General features: G+C 44.8%; 1 protein-coding gene across 6 annotated transcripts; it reads left to right on the forward strand.

The window, feature by feature from the left end:
• The first annotated feature begins 1011 nt into the window (after positions 1-1011).
• On the forward strand, positions 1012-14941 carry tnnt3a (troponin T type 3a (skeletal, fast)). 6 transcript variants are annotated; one of them, XM_030054449.1, is made up of 14 exons: positions 1012-1072; positions 3237-3273; positions 3785-3792; positions 5165-5323; positions 7371-7388; positions 8451-8469; positions 8605-8650; positions 8805-8921; positions 9505-9582; positions 9664-9774; positions 10197-10309; positions 10406-10496; positions 11469-11509; positions 14632-14941. In XM_030054449.1, exons 2-14 carry the CDS (start codon positions 3254-3256, stop codon positions 14666-14668), a joined length of 858 nt encoding a protein of 285 aa, XP_029910309.1. In that variant the 5' UTR covers positions 1012-1072; positions 3237-3253; the 3' UTR covers positions 14669-14941. The 6 variants fall into 6 exon arrangements, with proteins under 6 accessions (XP_029910309.1, XP_029910311.1, XP_029910313.1 ...); XM_030054451.1 differs by lacking the exon at positions 11469-11509 and adding an exon at positions 12833-12873; XM_030054450.1 differs by having other exon boundaries at positions 1024-1068; positions 3230-3273.
• Positions 14942-16857: the final 1916 nt, after the last annotated feature.

Raw genomic sequence — 16857 nt, forward strand, 5'->3', positions numbered from 1 at the left:
CAGGGAGGCGGGGGTCCGACAACAGATTGTATTAGCAGCACAACCTTGAACTCAAAATCACCCATCCACTGTCAGATAATTCAAATTAATTTGTAAAATGATGCTAACGGTGACCTGACTCTCACCCAGCACCGGGGCTATTTTAAGGAGGCAACTGAGGTGCAAACAATCATTAAAATGAAACCTCTGAAAACACATATCAAATAACAATAACAAGAGGACAGATTTGCAGATCGCCAGGTGTGGAGAGTGAAGACAGAGGTCAGCAGTCAAATGCATTTTGGTGAAGTTATAGCCGTCCCATGTGGGAATCCTTCCAGCCCTTATTTGATCTCTTTTATTACTTGTGGTAGGAAAGTGTTTTCCCTTTGATTTGTCTCACGGTGGGGAAGCAGAGCGCTCTGGCCTGAAGGGAGGAGGTCGGACTCGCTGTGCTGTATATCTGATGGTCTTGTCATCTAATATTTCCCATGCCTTTCTCAGGGTCTGGCGGGGATAAAACTGTGACGCTTCTCTGAGGTAATCCCATTATTTTGGAGCAGGTGTTGATGGGGCTACACAGCCTGATCCTGTCCTGACTTGACTGAGACTTGCAAAGCAGATAATAAAAGAAAAATAAAAGTTCAAAGCTGTTCGGGGGAACAGAGGGGCCAACATGTTGGACTGTAAACAGTTCAGGTCCCTGTCCTGCTTTGACCATGCTGCACATTATGTTTATAGTGCCGGGACGCCTCTAGAAATCAGATGTTCTTGTCTCGCCTCTCTCTTGGATGAAATTTGCTTGCCTCATGTAGCAGCCCAGAATAGCATCAGGGGCTTCTTGGCTGGCCTTCTCCAAAACTTGAGCCTACCTCCTTACCACTCGACCCGACCATCTCCTTATTGAGTGTCGGGGTCGGGGGGGCGAAGACGTCGGCCGGCCCCCCGTGGCCCGGCTCCTCGGCCAATGGGGAGGCTGTCCGGATCAAGTGTCACTATAACAGAAGGACAAAATCAGCGCGGTAAGTTTGCAGAACCTTACAGCCAGTCTCGGCCAGCGGGGAGCTCGCTTCTTTCAGCTTTTCTGAGGTAAGGAAGAGAGAGAGTGTGAGAAAGAGAGAGAGAGAGAGAGAGAGAGGGAGTGATGGGTGAAAGAAAAAGCTCAAGTGCAATGTTAAGAGTTCCCTGCCCCCCCAACCCCCAACACTTTCAAACCAACACTCAATCCAAGCTAGCAACAGCTGAGTCCACATGTGTTAAACCTCATCCCGGCTGGCTCTGCGGAGCTGCTGAGGTCAGGGGTGACGGGGCAGCCTTTCTGCTCCAACTCTGGACCGGCAGTGGATCCCAGGGTTGGTGAGGTGGGGGGAGGGCAGGCCTCCTCTACAGGCTCCCATTTGATCCCAGAGAGCCACGCTGCTTCTCTGGTTGAGTTCAGTGGTCAGGAATGTCCGGTCTGAGTGAATGTGTGCGAATGAGTGAAGCTGAAAAGTGCTGATTTTGTTGTGTTGCTGTCTCTGTGGAAACCTTGTATCTCCAAAGTGTTAGGGGTGAGGCTCAGGACTTTGTTTTCAGGGTGTTTTGAAACGGGAGGCACAAACTCTCCTCAGCTGAAGTGAAAATGTGAAAATGACCCAGACTCGGTGTCGTGAGGTGTTTGCAGGACAGCAGCCCGCTACCTTAAGGGAACTGCGTGTTGTTTTTGTTGTTTTTGGTCGGACTCCAGCCGGCCGGCGGAGCTTCATACCTGTGGGATTTGCAGACGCTTAAAGCCTCTGAAGGAGCTTTGAGCTTCAGGTCGAGGTGAAGGCTGGATGACCGGGTTATGTAACAGAGGTGGTGAACCTGGATCAGTTTCTAACTCTTATGAAAGATCCAGTTATTTTTGGAAGAGAGATCGATTTTAGTTTTGGCCGTTTATCTTTAATTTTGATGATGTCTGTTAGCTGAGCTGTAAATGGGCGGGGCTTACGAGCACATTATAGCTCACATAGCATGAGGATAATCGAATACACACTTACTTAACATGTGAAACAGGAGCCAAGACACTCCGGCTCGGATAGGAAGGGATGTTTTAGATGCAAGATTCCTCCATGAGTAACATTACATAACAAAGTCATCATGACACCTGACAGGTCTGAGCTCACAGTTTGTAAAGATTCAGAAATCAGAAATACTTTATTGATCCCCGAGGGGGAAACTGAATGATTAACTGGGATTCAAAAATCCAATTATCAGGAAGCAGGACTTTAATCTTCACGAGTTCCTTTCCGGTGTTTATTTCGAGTAGGAGGGAGCCGATCGAAGGAACCGTGTGAGACAGGCGGCCACATAAGGAAAGCAGATCGGAATTATGGGAACTATTCCAAGCGAAAGAACCCGATCTCCAGCGTTGGATCCACTGAAATCAGATCCGGGACCGTTTTCTCCGAGACATTTGCAGCTGTCTGTTTTTGAAATAGTTGTGACGTGGGACTCCTCCTTGGTGGCCTGGCAGTAATGACATTAGACCAAGAGCTAATTAACTCTAAATACAACCTGGTCTCATATATATTTATTAACCAAATCAAGCTTTTCATCGGACCCATCGGCGATGCGTTCTCAGCATAGCAAAAGTTGGGCGTTTAATAACCGAACGCAATAGTGTGACATACTGGGGATTGCTTTAGAAGCGGCTCTGCTATAAATTGTTCAGAGCTGCAGCAAAGTGTTTCTAAAGATAAAAAAGTCTTTAACACCCATGCTGCCAAAGGGACCCGAGCGCCTGGGAAAGGCCTGGCGCCCGACCTTTACCGCGACCCCTGGGATTTTTTTCGACAGCAGCATCAATCTCTCGCCCGGCAGCAGGGAAAAAGGCAAGAGCATTGGCATAAATCTATGTTTGGCTCCCTTCTCACTTATCATAGGGAGAAGCAGATTCAGGACGGGGTTCGAATTTCAGTCCAATTACTGACACTAATTATAACCAAATACACCAGAGAAAGATGTTGGTTTGATCCGTTTTCATTTGAGATGTTTGAATTCATGACCGCCATTAAAAAACATTTAGAGAGATAACTAAAAAAAGATGAATTATCATGTTTTTTGTTGGGCTTTTTTTGGTTTGGAAGAGTGTGTTGGGTGGGTTTTGGCAGGGTGGGGCTGACAGGAAACATCCAAGACATCTGCAACTTAATCCTGAGCTATAAATACAGCGTACAGGCTCCTCACAGCTCCTCACAGCTCCTCTCCCCTCCCCTCTCGCCTCCAGGTTGTCTCCAAGTCCACAGTCACCATGTCTGACACAGAGGAAATGTAAGTACCACACACCTGCACATTTGCATTCACACTTTCAGAGCTTAAAGAGCAAATAAACTCCCCAAACCCAAACCTGTGTGAAGCCTGACCTCTGGTGGTGAAAAGCAGGGTGGCAGCTCTCCGGTGGCCCGCAGACAATTAACAGGTTAATTAATTCAAACAAGAGAACCAATCAGAAACAGGCGCATGCTGCCAACACATCAGCTTTTTACCAGATGTAACCTCAACATTTTGATTAGTAACTGCAATTTAATTACATTTTTTCCTCTGTAGCTGTAACTGTTTACAATCACATATATTTTGAAATTTAATAATGTAAATAGCTGCTCACCATCAGAGGACAGGGTTAAATTTGGGATTTGGGGTTTAGTTAGTCTTTAACTCATCCAGACAAAAGAAAAAAAAAAAAAAGAAAAATCTGTCAGTGTGAAGTTTTGTCTATAAATCTCTCTCTCTCTCTCTCTCTCTCTCTCTCTCTCTCTCTCTCTCTCTCTCTCCTGTCTTGCAGTGATCAGGGTAAGTACCAACATTTGCTCCACCTAAACGTCTCAAACTGTAAAAATTATCTTCCCCATCTTCAATCCCCAGTTCCACTCTAAATCCAAGTGTTATTATCATCCTTATTATTATTATTATTATTATTATTATTATTATTTCCATTACTCTTATTATTTCTGAACATTGCCTAACTGACTTTCCATTCCCTGTAGAATGGTTTAATTGCATTGGAGGAAAAAAAAAATGTTTGCAGGTTTGGCTTGACTCCCTGAGATTTGAGTTATGCCATGACACTCTCCTCTCTCCCTCTGAAGTCATGCACTTGTGCACACACGTTATCTATCTCATGTCTGTGGCTGCCAGAGGCCTTCATTGCTACTTGCATGGTTGCAGGATCCCCCGTTGACAGCAGGACAGAGTCATCCGTGCTTTCAGAGCGTGGCATCAGAGTCGAGTTCATGTCACGTTTAGCTCTGAGGCTCGGTATGCGCTGCTCTGCTGCCAACGGCCCTGCAGCTTTGATGTGCGACTGTGCCGTCGTGCTGAGCTGAGCGGGCTCGCCGCGACGCTCGTGTGGCGTCCCGGGACGTTAAAGAGGCCCGGCGAGCTCCGGTCAGCACAGCAGGACCGCGTTGTGAATGCTCAGCATGGATCCTCGCTGTACCCACATTTGCATTTGAGTATTAATTCAAATTGGGTACAGGCGGGATCTTGTCATAATGTTGTTCTGCTCCTTTCTTTCTCGGACGAACGTGAAGATCTCGATGGTAAGATGCAGCCTGCAGACTCCACATGATAAGTCTCATGTCGTTCATACTAATTGTGTCAGTGCCCTCCTTCACCCATGTGGTTGGACATGTCTGCTCACTTCTTCAAGCGCCACCTCTGTGGACCGTCTGGCATGCCACTTTAACACTAACGCCATCTTTCTTTTTTTCTCACCAAAGACCCCCTGAAATGACAAAGCAGGTCAGGACTAGTTTGTGTCTCTGCTGCACACGGCCAGTAGATGTCGCCATCCTGCCGTCCGACAAAAACAAACCTTTTCCTGTCACCGCACCGAGTTGCAGTTGCTGTTTCCAGGTTTCTGCACATGGGAAATCGATCGCAGTTTTTGTGTCCATCAATGACTGACCTTTTCCCTTTTCCCATAATTGCTTGCTGTCTCACGTGCTTCAGCGCCACCCGGTGGCCGTCCGCCTGAACTGCAGCACCACCAAACCTCCTCGTAACCTCATTTCACCCCTTTTTTCATCCCATCGACTCATCGCCAACACCTCCTCTCCTCTCCTGTCCTCTCCTGTCCTGTCCTCTTCTTCCCCTCTCCCCTGCTTCCATTAACCCTTTCATCGCCCTTCCTCTCCCTGGTTACTCGCTGCATGTTGTGTAGCTGTAGCAGAGGAGGTAGTAGAGGAAGTAGAGGTGGCCCCTGAGGCGGCCCCTGAGCCAGAACCAGAGCCAGAGCCAGAGCCAGAACCAGAACCAGTGGTAGAACCAGAACCAGAGCCTGAGCCAGAGCCTGAGCCAGAACCAGAGGAGGTGCATGAAGGTATGTGGCGTTGAGGTTTATTCTGTCATCCTTCCCCAGGCGGCGGCGGTGCGCTCCACCGGCTACAGCCAGACAGACCCACTAACCCCGACCTGTTCACCACGTCCACTAACCAGACCCCCCCCCACCTCAGACCGCACATGGCCGGTTCTATGTAGCACTCAGAGGGGATGAGGAACTCCCCATGTTACCCAGTCATTCAGCCTCAAATCTGGTTTTCTGCAAACAGCTTTGGGAAAAAGTGGGATTATCTCATCCCACTGGCAGATTTTTGACCTAAAAAAAAAAAAAAAGCAGGATTCGGACACTGAAAATGAGACTGGATGACTTGATAAGATGGAGATTTTTTTTGCAGTGGTTTAATTATGTCTATGTCAAAGAGACTTAATGTTTGGGTTTGACCGATATGGGTTTGTGAAGGCCGATATGGAGATAAATTTTAAACAATTTTTTATTTTCAAAATTCCCTCCAGAACTTGTCCTCTTCTCTGTGTGTCTGAGCACTGAGGAAGAACCTCCATCCTATCAGAGGTGTTGCTATTTAATATTTTAAAAAATCAGCACCATACATCGGTCTAGCCCGACTCTCAATGAGTGAACAATGAGTGCATACATTTCCGGCACAGACGGGAATCAAACCCTCAACCCTGACAGAGTTTACCACCATGTCACCAGATGCACAGGATGTTTTACCTGCTGATATCTGACCCGTTTTAAACCCAGCAGTGATCATGTGACTTGACAGCAGCCGGTCAGGAGGTAAACGTCTCCGGGACGTCCTGTCATTCATTCCTAAACGTTTTTGAGTTGCAAAGATGCAAATGTCTGCATCTCAACTTAAAAAAAAAAAATCCATGTGTGTTGTACGGCAGTGCTTATGAACAGTAACCAGACCACATGCATTAATGTCCAGCTCACTCTGTCATATAATCCAGGCATGTTTTAAATCAGTCAATTCTGGTGGAAAAGCAGCATCAAACCCTGTGATTTGTCTGTCAGCTTCATTTATTTGACATCTGAATTGAAGATTTGGGGCTTTACATGTTGGAAGCAAATCAGTCTGATGTCATTTTTTGTCGCTTTTTCACTGTTTTGATATCTGACCATGGTAAACATCAGGTTATCAAAACATGGCAGAGAATTTTAAAAAGATGGACTCTTGGATTTTCATCTTTTGGCTTCATTCCCCGTTGGAAATCACTGAAACTGTCTCATGTCTGATTCAAGTGCTGGCGAGAAAGTCCGACATCCCAGGACTTCCAAAGAGTCACACGCCGAGCAGCTTTGCATTCACGTGCTGTCGGCTCGAGCGATAACCAAACACCTAATCCAACAGCTAATTTAACAAACCACACGCAAACTAATGTTAGCGGCGACGATTAGTCTGGCTAACATCCAGCCTGCAGTAAAGATGCATGATGCTAGTGTAAAGGTTAAAGGTCACCACTGCATCATTATTTTAGATGTCATGTGGCAGCAGCTTTTTGTCTTGATCATGCAACGCAGGTTCATGTGAAATTCTGCAAAAGGAAAAATCGCATTTTTCCCAAAAAACGCACAGCACATGAATGCAGCATTATGATACTTTGTTGAGCTGTTTAAAGATGAAAACGAGGCCCCTGAACGCCTCATCTGACCCATTGCCTCTCACCTTGTATTCATAGTCTTTACTTCAACAAAGCATCATCTTTTACATGCAAGTGAGTCAGCAGCAGCAGGGGCGGAGCTACCAGGGTGGCCCGAGCCGGCAGCTGCCACCCCAACAACACAGACCCCCCCACCCCCCAGCTGCCACCCCAGTCTGGACAATCTGATAGGAAAAAAATTTGAATTGTTGTCACTGGTTGGACGTTTACAGGACTGAAACTCATCTGTCCGACTGCCACCCTTTAGCCCCCCATGAGCGCTCCTGTAGCTCCGCCCCTCTAGGCCCGCCCCCCGTAGCTCCACCCCTGCAGACTCTGCTGGTGAACAGTGGTGAACGTGCGCAGCGCTGTGCTTGCTAACTGTCTGTTTTGCTCTTGTTTTCGATGCTTGCTGCATGCAGAGGCCCCGGAGGAGGAAGGTACGGTACGCCCCGCCAAAACTTCACCGACACACTTCTGTCTCTCTGCTTCTGCAAGGTCTGACGTCTAGCTGTAGTGGAGGAACGCCTGCCTCACAAAACGTCTGTCAAAATCTTTTTTTTTTTACCTGTCTGTTAAACCCAGCAGCACCGTCCCATTGGCTTCATTTGTAAAATTGAAAGTTGAAAAAAAAAAAAAATCAAAGCAACCAACGCACAGTACAGGATTTGGAAATAAAAATAAATCGTATATTTGTTTTGAGACACATAATGCTAGTGGAGAAAAAGGGTGAGAGGATCTGAAACGCTAACATGTGCTTGAGTGGTCGCGGCCCGCCGGTGAACACCTGGCTGCGCCGCCCGTCACCTGCATGGCATGGAGCCGCCAAACTCATCGCCAGACCAAAAACACAGGAGGAACGCCCTCCCGTCTTGCTTGTCAATAAATGATTTTTGGGGTCAAGCCAACAAAAAAAAAAAAAAAAAAAAAAAAAAAAAAAGAGAGAGAAAAGAAAAACAGGACACACATTTGCAGGACTGTTTCATTTTTTTAGAGCAAATCCCGACAAAACCCAACAGAAAACTAAATGATCACCGACTCTTAGGCAGATGAAGGCCGATGATACTGATTTTCTTCTTTAATTTCTTTTAATGTTTTTGTTTTTTCTGTAACGTGGGATGGTTCAACAGTGTTCAGCTATGATTTACTGTAACTGTACTCACAGCAAGGTTTTCTCTGATATTCACAAACCTGATGTTCCTGTGTAAAGCTGTTTGACTCTCACAATGTCAAGTTTTTCACCTGTTTGTTGTTCTTCTTCTTTTTTTTAATTTAAATCTAACTCTAACTTCAAAAGTGACAGCAAAGCTACACTTTGGATTTTCTTTGACCAGTTTTTTTTTACATTTCACGCAGAGCCCACAGCGTAGCCTTTAGTAATCCATGTTAATAATGCCTGAGACCTTTTGCCTGGAAATGAAATAATTTGCCTCAAAGCGTCCAGTGTGCTGTTCTAACCCGATGACATGTACTTGTCCCCTTCTTCATTTCCTAACATGCAGAGGAGAAGCCAAAGTTCAAGTAAGTTCCCTTCTCTTGTGGCCTCATTTCTGCACATATTTTAGCTTCCATTAGACCGTCCATTAAAAACTATATAAAAATTAAAAAAACAGCTTTATTGAAACATGAATCAACAGCCTGTGTCCTCTCCTGCAGGCCCAGCGCACCCAAGATCCCCGATGGTGAGAAAGTGGACTTTGATGTGAGTAGCCCCGCCGCCCCCGAGGCCTCCTGGTTCCCCCTTGGTGTCGGTTCCTCTGGTTCCTCTGGTTCCTCTGGTTCCTCTGGTTCCTCTGGTTCCTCTGGTTCCTCTGGTTCCGTGTGTTCTGAGCTGTGTTTTCTCTGTCGGCCCGCAGGACATCCAGAAGAAACGTCAGAACAAGGACCTGATCGAGCTGCAGGCTCTGATCGACGCTCACTTCGAGTGCAGGAAGAAGGAGGAGGAGGAGCTCATCGCCCTCAAGGAGAGAATCGTGAGTGTCTCATCTCAGAGAGGAAGACACAGGCAGCTTCCTCTCCTTTCACAATAAAAGGTTTTCTGCTGCTGACTGAGCACAGAGTCTCAGAAAGAGAGTCTGAGAAAAACTCATCATTTCCATATTGTATTCAGTTTTATCTCTACCTGCACCACTGCCGCTGCCAATTTTTACCTATTTATTTTTTTAATTAGATTTTTTAAAAATCTCATAATTTGGTGCCTGTCTGATTTCATTTTTTTTTAAACATTTTTTTTTAATTGAAAACTTATTTTTTAGAACTCCATTTTTTTTTATTTTTTTATTTTTTTTGCATTTTTGCATTTGTAAATTTTTAAATTTAAATTTAAATTATTTTAATTTTAATTAATTAATTTATTTATTTATAGAAAACCCTCTAATTGTGTCCAGCAGGACAGGTGGTGCAGAGTGGCTCAGATATATTTTAAAATTTAATTAAAAGATTTTTCTTTTCACACAAAACAGAATATTTGAGCCTTTGATTTAGAGACTCAAAAAGCAAAGAAGCTCTCAGGCGTCCTCATTGTGTGTGTGTGTGTGTGTGTGTGTGTGTGTGCAGGAGAAGCGTCGTGCTGAGAGAGCCGAGCAGCAGAGGATCCGCGCTGAGAAGGAGAAGGAGCGTCAGGCCAGACGTGAGGTTCGTGTCCTCGTTTTGGTTTCGTGTGTTTTCACGACGAGTTAAAATCAAAAATAATAAAACTGAAATGAATCCCTGCAGGCTGAGAGGCTGCAGAAGGAGGAGGCTGATGCCAAGAAGAAGGCAGATGAGGAGGCCAAGAAGAAGTCCGCCCTGTCCAGCATGGGCGCCGTCAGCAGCCACCTGCAGAGGGTGGGCACACACACACACACACACACACACACACACACAGGGGGGAGATCAGTGAGAAAAGTTTATTTTGCTCATTTTATATTACAAATATTTCTGTTAAAAACTCAAGAATAAATGAGATTAGCAAATTAGTAAAAAAAAAAAAAAAAAAAAAATTCTAGAGAATTGACAAAAAAAATTAACTAAATCGATAAAAATTAGAGAAATTAAAACAATAAAACAGAAATTAAAAAAATAAAGAAATTACCTGAAAATTATCAAAAATTTTTATTTTATTTTATTTTATTTTATTTTCTGAAACTTCACTAAAATAAATTGTTAATGTTAACAAGCAGCAGCTCTGTCAGTCTGCATTCTTGGTAACTGTGTATGTGTGTGTATGTGTGTGTGTGTGTGCGTGTGTGTGTGTGTGTGTCCGACAGGCTGACCAGAAGAGAGGAGGCAAGAAAGAGACTGAGAGAGAGAAGAAGAAGAAGATCCTGGCTTCCAGACGCAAGGCGCTCAACATCGACCATCTGAACGAGGACAAGCTGAAGTGAGCCGCTCGGCCCGACACACACACACACACACACACACACACATGCACACACACACCAGACCAACCTGTGTGTGTGTGTGTTGCCTCCTGCAGAGACAAGATCAACGAGCTGTACGATTGGATGCGCCAGCTGGAGTCTGAGAAGTTCGACCACATGGAGAGACTGAAGAGGCAGAAGTACGAGGTGAGAGAGCCACACACACACACACACACACACACACACAGCCACTCACATTTTGAGGAAATAGACCTTTAACTGTTTTTCTTTGTTTTTCTGCTTCTGCAATAAAAGCCTATAAATAAACTAAACCTCTGTTTTATTATAAATAATACATTTTATTATCATTATCAAAAAGCACTAACAGCAAATAATTTAATATCTCATAATCGTCCAGTCCTGCTAAAATCACCATTTCTCAGCCGAGTTCTTTAAACTCTTTACAACAAAATGATTAACAGCCTTTACAATAATTAATAATTTAATTTATTTCACTGAGTGATTAACATAGTAATTAACTTTCTGAGCCTGAGTGAACAGACAGCATACCTTCAGCTGTTTAATTCACATTTCACTGTGCAATCACTGATCCCTGTAGGACTACATGTGCTCATTTACTTATTTTTGTATTTGTCTTTGTAATATTTTTGTGGGATTAATGCACATATTCAGACATAATGCACATACTTTCTAATGCAGCTGTTTTTCTTTTATTTTTTTCTATTTTTTATCATTTCACTGATGCTTATTGATGTTCCTCTCTTGAGAACGTGACGGATCACATTCACAGATTTTCCAGGTTTTTGACGCCGACTGACGGAAATGGGGGAATTTGGAAATGTAGCCGTGACCTCCGATGACCTCTGAGTGTCTGTCCGTGCAGCTCGCTGAGGGCTGACGGACGACAGACTCACCTGGAGGTTCACACTCACCTGGAGGTTTAGCTCCGCCTCCTCAGGCCGACATGTGACATGATTTTTGCAGCACACAGAGAACATGATCAAACTGGTGTGTTGAAGCCTAAAGTCACACTCCTGTCAGACTGAGGGGGCTCTCGGTTCACAGCGGGGGGGGTGGGGGGCGGTTTGGGGTCTGGAGGTCAAAGGTCAGCCCCTGTGTGTGTCTCTGGGTGTGACGGCTCTGCTCTGCCCCCTTCAGGTCACAACCCTGCGTAAGAGAGTGGAGGAGCTCAGCAAGTTGTAAGTAGAGCTGAGCGGGGCGTCGGCTCGGCCCGCTGCATGCTCCGCCAGCATGAAGCTCAAACCCGACAGGGGCCCCGGGAGCCTCGGGGGCCCCATCGGCCTCGGGGGCCCCGGGAGCCTCGGGGGCCCCGGGAGCCCCGGGGGCCCCGGGAGCCTCAGGAGTCCGAGGACAACACGCAGCGGGAAGGAGAACTGGAGAGTTCACCTCCAAAACTGAGAGACAGACATTTATAAAAAAAAAAAAAAAAAAAAAATTAATTTAATTAAAAAGTTAATTTATTCAGTTTAATTAAATTTTCCAGTCTCCTCTGGCTCAGCAACACAGTCATGTTCTTCATGATAACTGCACAAAAATATATATAATTTTTGTTGTTCAAACTTAAGTTGAATGCTAAGTCAGAATGCTGGGCTGTGATTGGCTGACAGCAGCAGCTCATTGAAATAAGGCAAACCTGCTGCAAGCTGCCCTGATTGGACAGGTTTATGTAATTTTATATTATAAGGAGCCAATCAGAGCCAAGTCCAGGTATGATGAGGTTTTTTTAAAGATTAAAAAAACAAAGATCTCTGGCATTAAATTCAGCCACCAAAACAAATTCATATTTCAACATCACCTTCGTGAAACATTTCCCTCCTTCTGTGAAGTTTTTTAAATTTCACACGGTGTCGGTCTCAGTTTGGATTTGAGCTCTCCAGGTGAAAACATGGGTGTATGATGTAGAGCGCTGGCAGGTGAGGATGGTCTAGAGTAGAAAGTCGTCCATGTCCTGGTCCTGCTGCAGATGTTAGTGAAGCAGACTGGACCTGCAGTGCCACCTACAGGTGTGTGTGTGTGTGGCAGCAGGTAAGTGACCGCTCGGGTTTTCACAGTCAGAGATCGTCGTCTGGAAACCGAGACGAACGCATGGCGACGCTCACCTCACCTCGCCGCGACAGCATCAGCATCAGCCTGTCCTCTGTGGGGTTTCCTGCAGAACGGATCATTAACATCCATCCCTGATTAGAACCCAATTACGGATCTATGAAATCTATTTCTAGACATTTTTTCATATAGAAACAACAGTCCCTCTCATCAGTATTACACCTTTAGAGGTAAACTCTAAATTAGAATCAGGAGTCCATTTATCCGACTGCTGAGGAGCCTGATCAGAGTGAGGAGGCCCGTCGCTGCGTGTCACGTCTCGGTTTCCGATGATGCCTCAGTCTGCAGCGTCCGGCCCCTCGGAGCCCCCTGGCGGCGGCGGCGGCGGCGAGGAGAAGCGCCTCTCCTCCAGGTAAAGGTGTGGTGTCGCTGTTAAAGAGCTGCTGTGTCGTTTCCAGGTGCTCTCGCAAAGGAACCGCATCGACGAGCTGCAGAAGCAGTGAGTACAGCTGGCGTGACGCTGCGTTCACTGACCCACACGCCCCTTCAGAGCTAAAGCCCACTAAACCCCCTCCATCCCATCATCATCATCATCCACGCGGCATGACCGTCACAATAACAGCTCAGGACGGTTCATGTCAGTTTATGGCAGAAAACAATAATCAGACACTGATATCACCGCTTTAATAACACTGCAGATCAGATTGTGGCCATGCTGTAGCCCTGAAACATCCATTTTTCTGACTTTACATGCAGAGTTTTAGTGTCCCAGGCTGATCTCAGTGCAGTTTCAGAAGCCGTTGACATCCTGACAACAATAAAACTCGAGGCGATGACGTTTAATCCTGATAGTTTTGTGGTAATTTGCCATGAAAATGCTCAAATTTCCATGTGGAGCTCAAACCAGAGGCAGAAAGTTTCACTGATCAGCTGCTTGAGACCAAATAACATCAGGATAGGCCTTCAGACACTCGGCTTAAATCTGTGTCAGCTCGGCTCAGGGCCTTTTTAATCCCATAATCTCCACTTTGGGACACTTTGTGATGAGCTGTAGGGATTAAAAAGCCATAAACAGATTAAATCCACACTAACCGGAGTCCCACCTGCCGGCCGACGCTGAGCGGAGGTGAGCAGGTACGAGAGCGGCCGCCTGTCTCTGCAACACACAGCTGAGCCACTGCTGTGTCTGTGTGTGTGTGTGTGTGTGTGTGTGTGTGTGTGTGTGACTGCGTGTGTGTGTGTGTTTTCAGCTTTACTCTGCAGATACAACAGTAACACTTTTTTCATCAAAGCTGACAGTAACAACACTCTGAAAGTGAATGCATCATTTTCAGCACGTCGCTGAGAGCGATGCATCAGCTCTGTGTGTGTGTGTGTGTGTGTGTGTGTGTGTGTGGTGACCGTTGTGGCCCGGCCTCATGCAGGTAAGTCTGCATGTCGTTTGAAAGAGGACGCAGCCGCTCACACATCTCAGTTCTGTCGGTGTGAAACTGAGAGGAAAGGAAACACTGCTGAGGTGCCTTTGAGCAAGGCACCAACCCCCACAGGCTCTGCAGTGTGACTCAGTGTGAAGCAAAGCAGAGGAGCACTTTATTTTGGGATTATGAGCTGATTATTGAACAACAAAACCAAATTCTGGGGAATACAGGAGTAAGGATGCTGAGGTCTAATTATGATGCAACTCTTTTATTATGTTTTTTGTCTTTTTGGATGAAACAGGATACGACCACAGTCACATCAGAACTATGAAATAAAACTCTCATTACCTCTAAATGTTTACCTGTTAGAGGGAAACAAAATCCCCTTTCCCCGACCTCCCCAGACTGAGGCCAGATGTTGGACACCAGGTAGCATTTCCTGTTAGCTTAGCATAAAAACTTGAAGTCTATGGGAGTCGTTAGCCTGGCTCTGTCAAAGTGAAAAAATCTGAGGGTGTCTGTTTCACACAGTGGATCATGTGGATCTGAAATCCTGGGACTTAAAAAAGGCTAGGCTAACGACTCCCATAGACTTCAAGTCTTTATGCTAAGCTAACATGAACCATTGGATGTACAGAGGTGGAATATTCCTTTAATTCCCCAGAGTTTAGTTTTGTTATTGCCTCATAACTCCAGAACAGCTCCTCTGTAGTTTGTGTGCTAACCAGAGGAGGGCAGCATGTTGTCAGCTCTCCTGGTGAAATAAAGGTTTTTGAAAAGTTGATTTTTCCTCCAGAGGCCTGACTCCTGTTTTTTTTTTTTTTTTTTTCGTATTACAGCAGCAAGAAGGGCGCCGCCGCCCGCCGCAGAAAGTAGAGCGTGTCGGCGTGCCGCTCGGAAGCCAAACTGCGATCCTAGCGGCCAGACGCCCGATGAAGCGACGCACACCGCGGCGAAGGTCGTAGCTCAGAAGCCAATCACAGCGAGGCTCTCCGCCTCCAGTTTCACCGCCGTTGCCGTGTTCCAGCACGCAACCCGGAGCCGTTAGCTGCTGCCGCTGCTGTAGGGAAAACCAGCCGCCACCGCGCTTCCTCGCCCTGACTGTTTGGTTCTCAGTGTTTTTGTAAATAAAGTGTGACTCTTCAAGCCGTGTCTGCGTCTGGTGTCACTCACAGCTCACAAACCGTTAAGGTGTGACGTTAGAGAGGCTCCTGCAGCGTCTTAAACAATATAAGACATAAAGCACAACGTCTCCATCAGTGGCCCAAAAGCTGCAGGCTGAAGCCGCTGATCTCCTCATTTACAGGCAAATCAGAAAACAGGCAGTTTTTCAAATAAAACACAAACAAAATTAACTAAAGAAATCAGGCTGTAGCATCAGACGTTCAGATGATGTTTGAACACACCCAGAGGACATTTTATTAGGCCTGTGGAGGCTGCAGCAGTGCATTCTGGTCTGTTGAGGCTGCAGCAGTGCATTCTGGTCTGTTGAGGTTGCACTGTTGCATTCTGGTCTCAAAAAACAAAAACAAAAACAAAAACTGGTGTGCTCCTTTAAGTGTTAAAGTAGTTTAGGGGGGAATTTCCCTTTAAATTTCAGGAGACAGGCGTGTGTGTGTGTGTGTGTGTGTGTGTGTGTGTGTGTGTGTGTGTGTGTGTAGCCCTGCAGTTCCTCTGTGTGAACACACGGTGGCGCTGCTGCTCGACTTTGACACGCCACAGAGGCTGCGGCCCGGAGTCTCATAACAGTTTATAATGTTATAGGTTGTACATTTAATTCAGTTTCCATAATGAATCTGAATATATCAAAACATCTGAATATAAATAAAACCGAGTTACTGAACAGTTACTGAACTCATCAAGTATAATCAATCAATCAATCAATCAATCAATCAATCAATCTGTGTAGGCTACAAGAACTTTTCTTGGTGGCACTAATGCAAATAAAATAAAATAAAATAAAATAAAATAAAGCATTATTAAATACAAATCTACAAATACAACAATGGTTGTAAATTAAAATTAAAATGCAGAAATGAGCATCAAGAGTTATAGAAACACGTAAAAAAAATTAATGTGAAAAATGAAAATCTGTGGTACAAACAAATCAACGATGTCACAGCAAAGCCCGATGCAAAGGAAGCCCCTTTGAGTGATTATTATTATTATTATTATTATTAGTAGTAGTAGTAGTAGTAGTAGTAGTAGTATATTAGTAGTAGTATTTCAATATTATCATCATAGCTGCTATTATCATTTTTTAAATATTATTTTAACGCACGCTCACTCCTCATGATAATCATTAATTTCCGCAGCAGCAGCAGAATCCGCTCCAGGTCGCAGGATCCCGTCGTTTCCAGGTGATATGACGGGAAATTCTGGACATAACAGTTTCTTAGACTGACGATAAGTACATTTAAAAAAAAAATCTTAATGAAGACTTCACTTCCAAAACAACAACAACAACAACAACAACAACAACAACAACAACAACAGCAGCCTCTCATCGTGAACTGCGTCGGCTCTGTAAAATATCTCATTAATGAATTCATTAATAACCGTGAGGGTCTAATTATCGAAGCCTTCTGCGGCTTCATCTGGATGTTTTCATGTGTTGAGCAATAAAATGAATTCCATCAGATTTTATGATTACAGGCAAAATGTTGACCAGTTTCCATTTTCATGGCTGAAAATATCGCCACACGAGCAACAAACAGAAAACATTTAATTAACCAAATAATAATAATAATAATAATACAATGATAATGAATGAAATGAGAGCACGAGGCGTGTGTCGTATAAATAACCAAGTTCATTTATTTGTGGTGGCGGACTGTCACTCATTTGTTCAGCTGTATAAATATAAAGTTTAACATTTCTCACAACAAACAAACCCACATACTGACAGGAAACATTAAATACATTAGTAATACTTTGACTTGTAACAAATCAGCTCTTATTTACACATGTACAAAAAAAGAAAAGAAAAAGAAAGAAAAAGAAACAGAAATGGTCCTCCGCTGCAGTGACAAGCGACGTGAAAAAAAAAAAAAAATCATAAAAAC

Source organism: Myripristis murdjan, chromosome 6 (assembly GCF_902150065.1).
Source record: "Myripristis murdjan chromosome 6, fMyrMur1.1, whole genome shotgun sequence".
Lineage (NCBI taxonomy): Eukaryota > Metazoa > Chordata > Actinopteri > Holocentriformes > Holocentridae > Myripristis > Myripristis murdjan.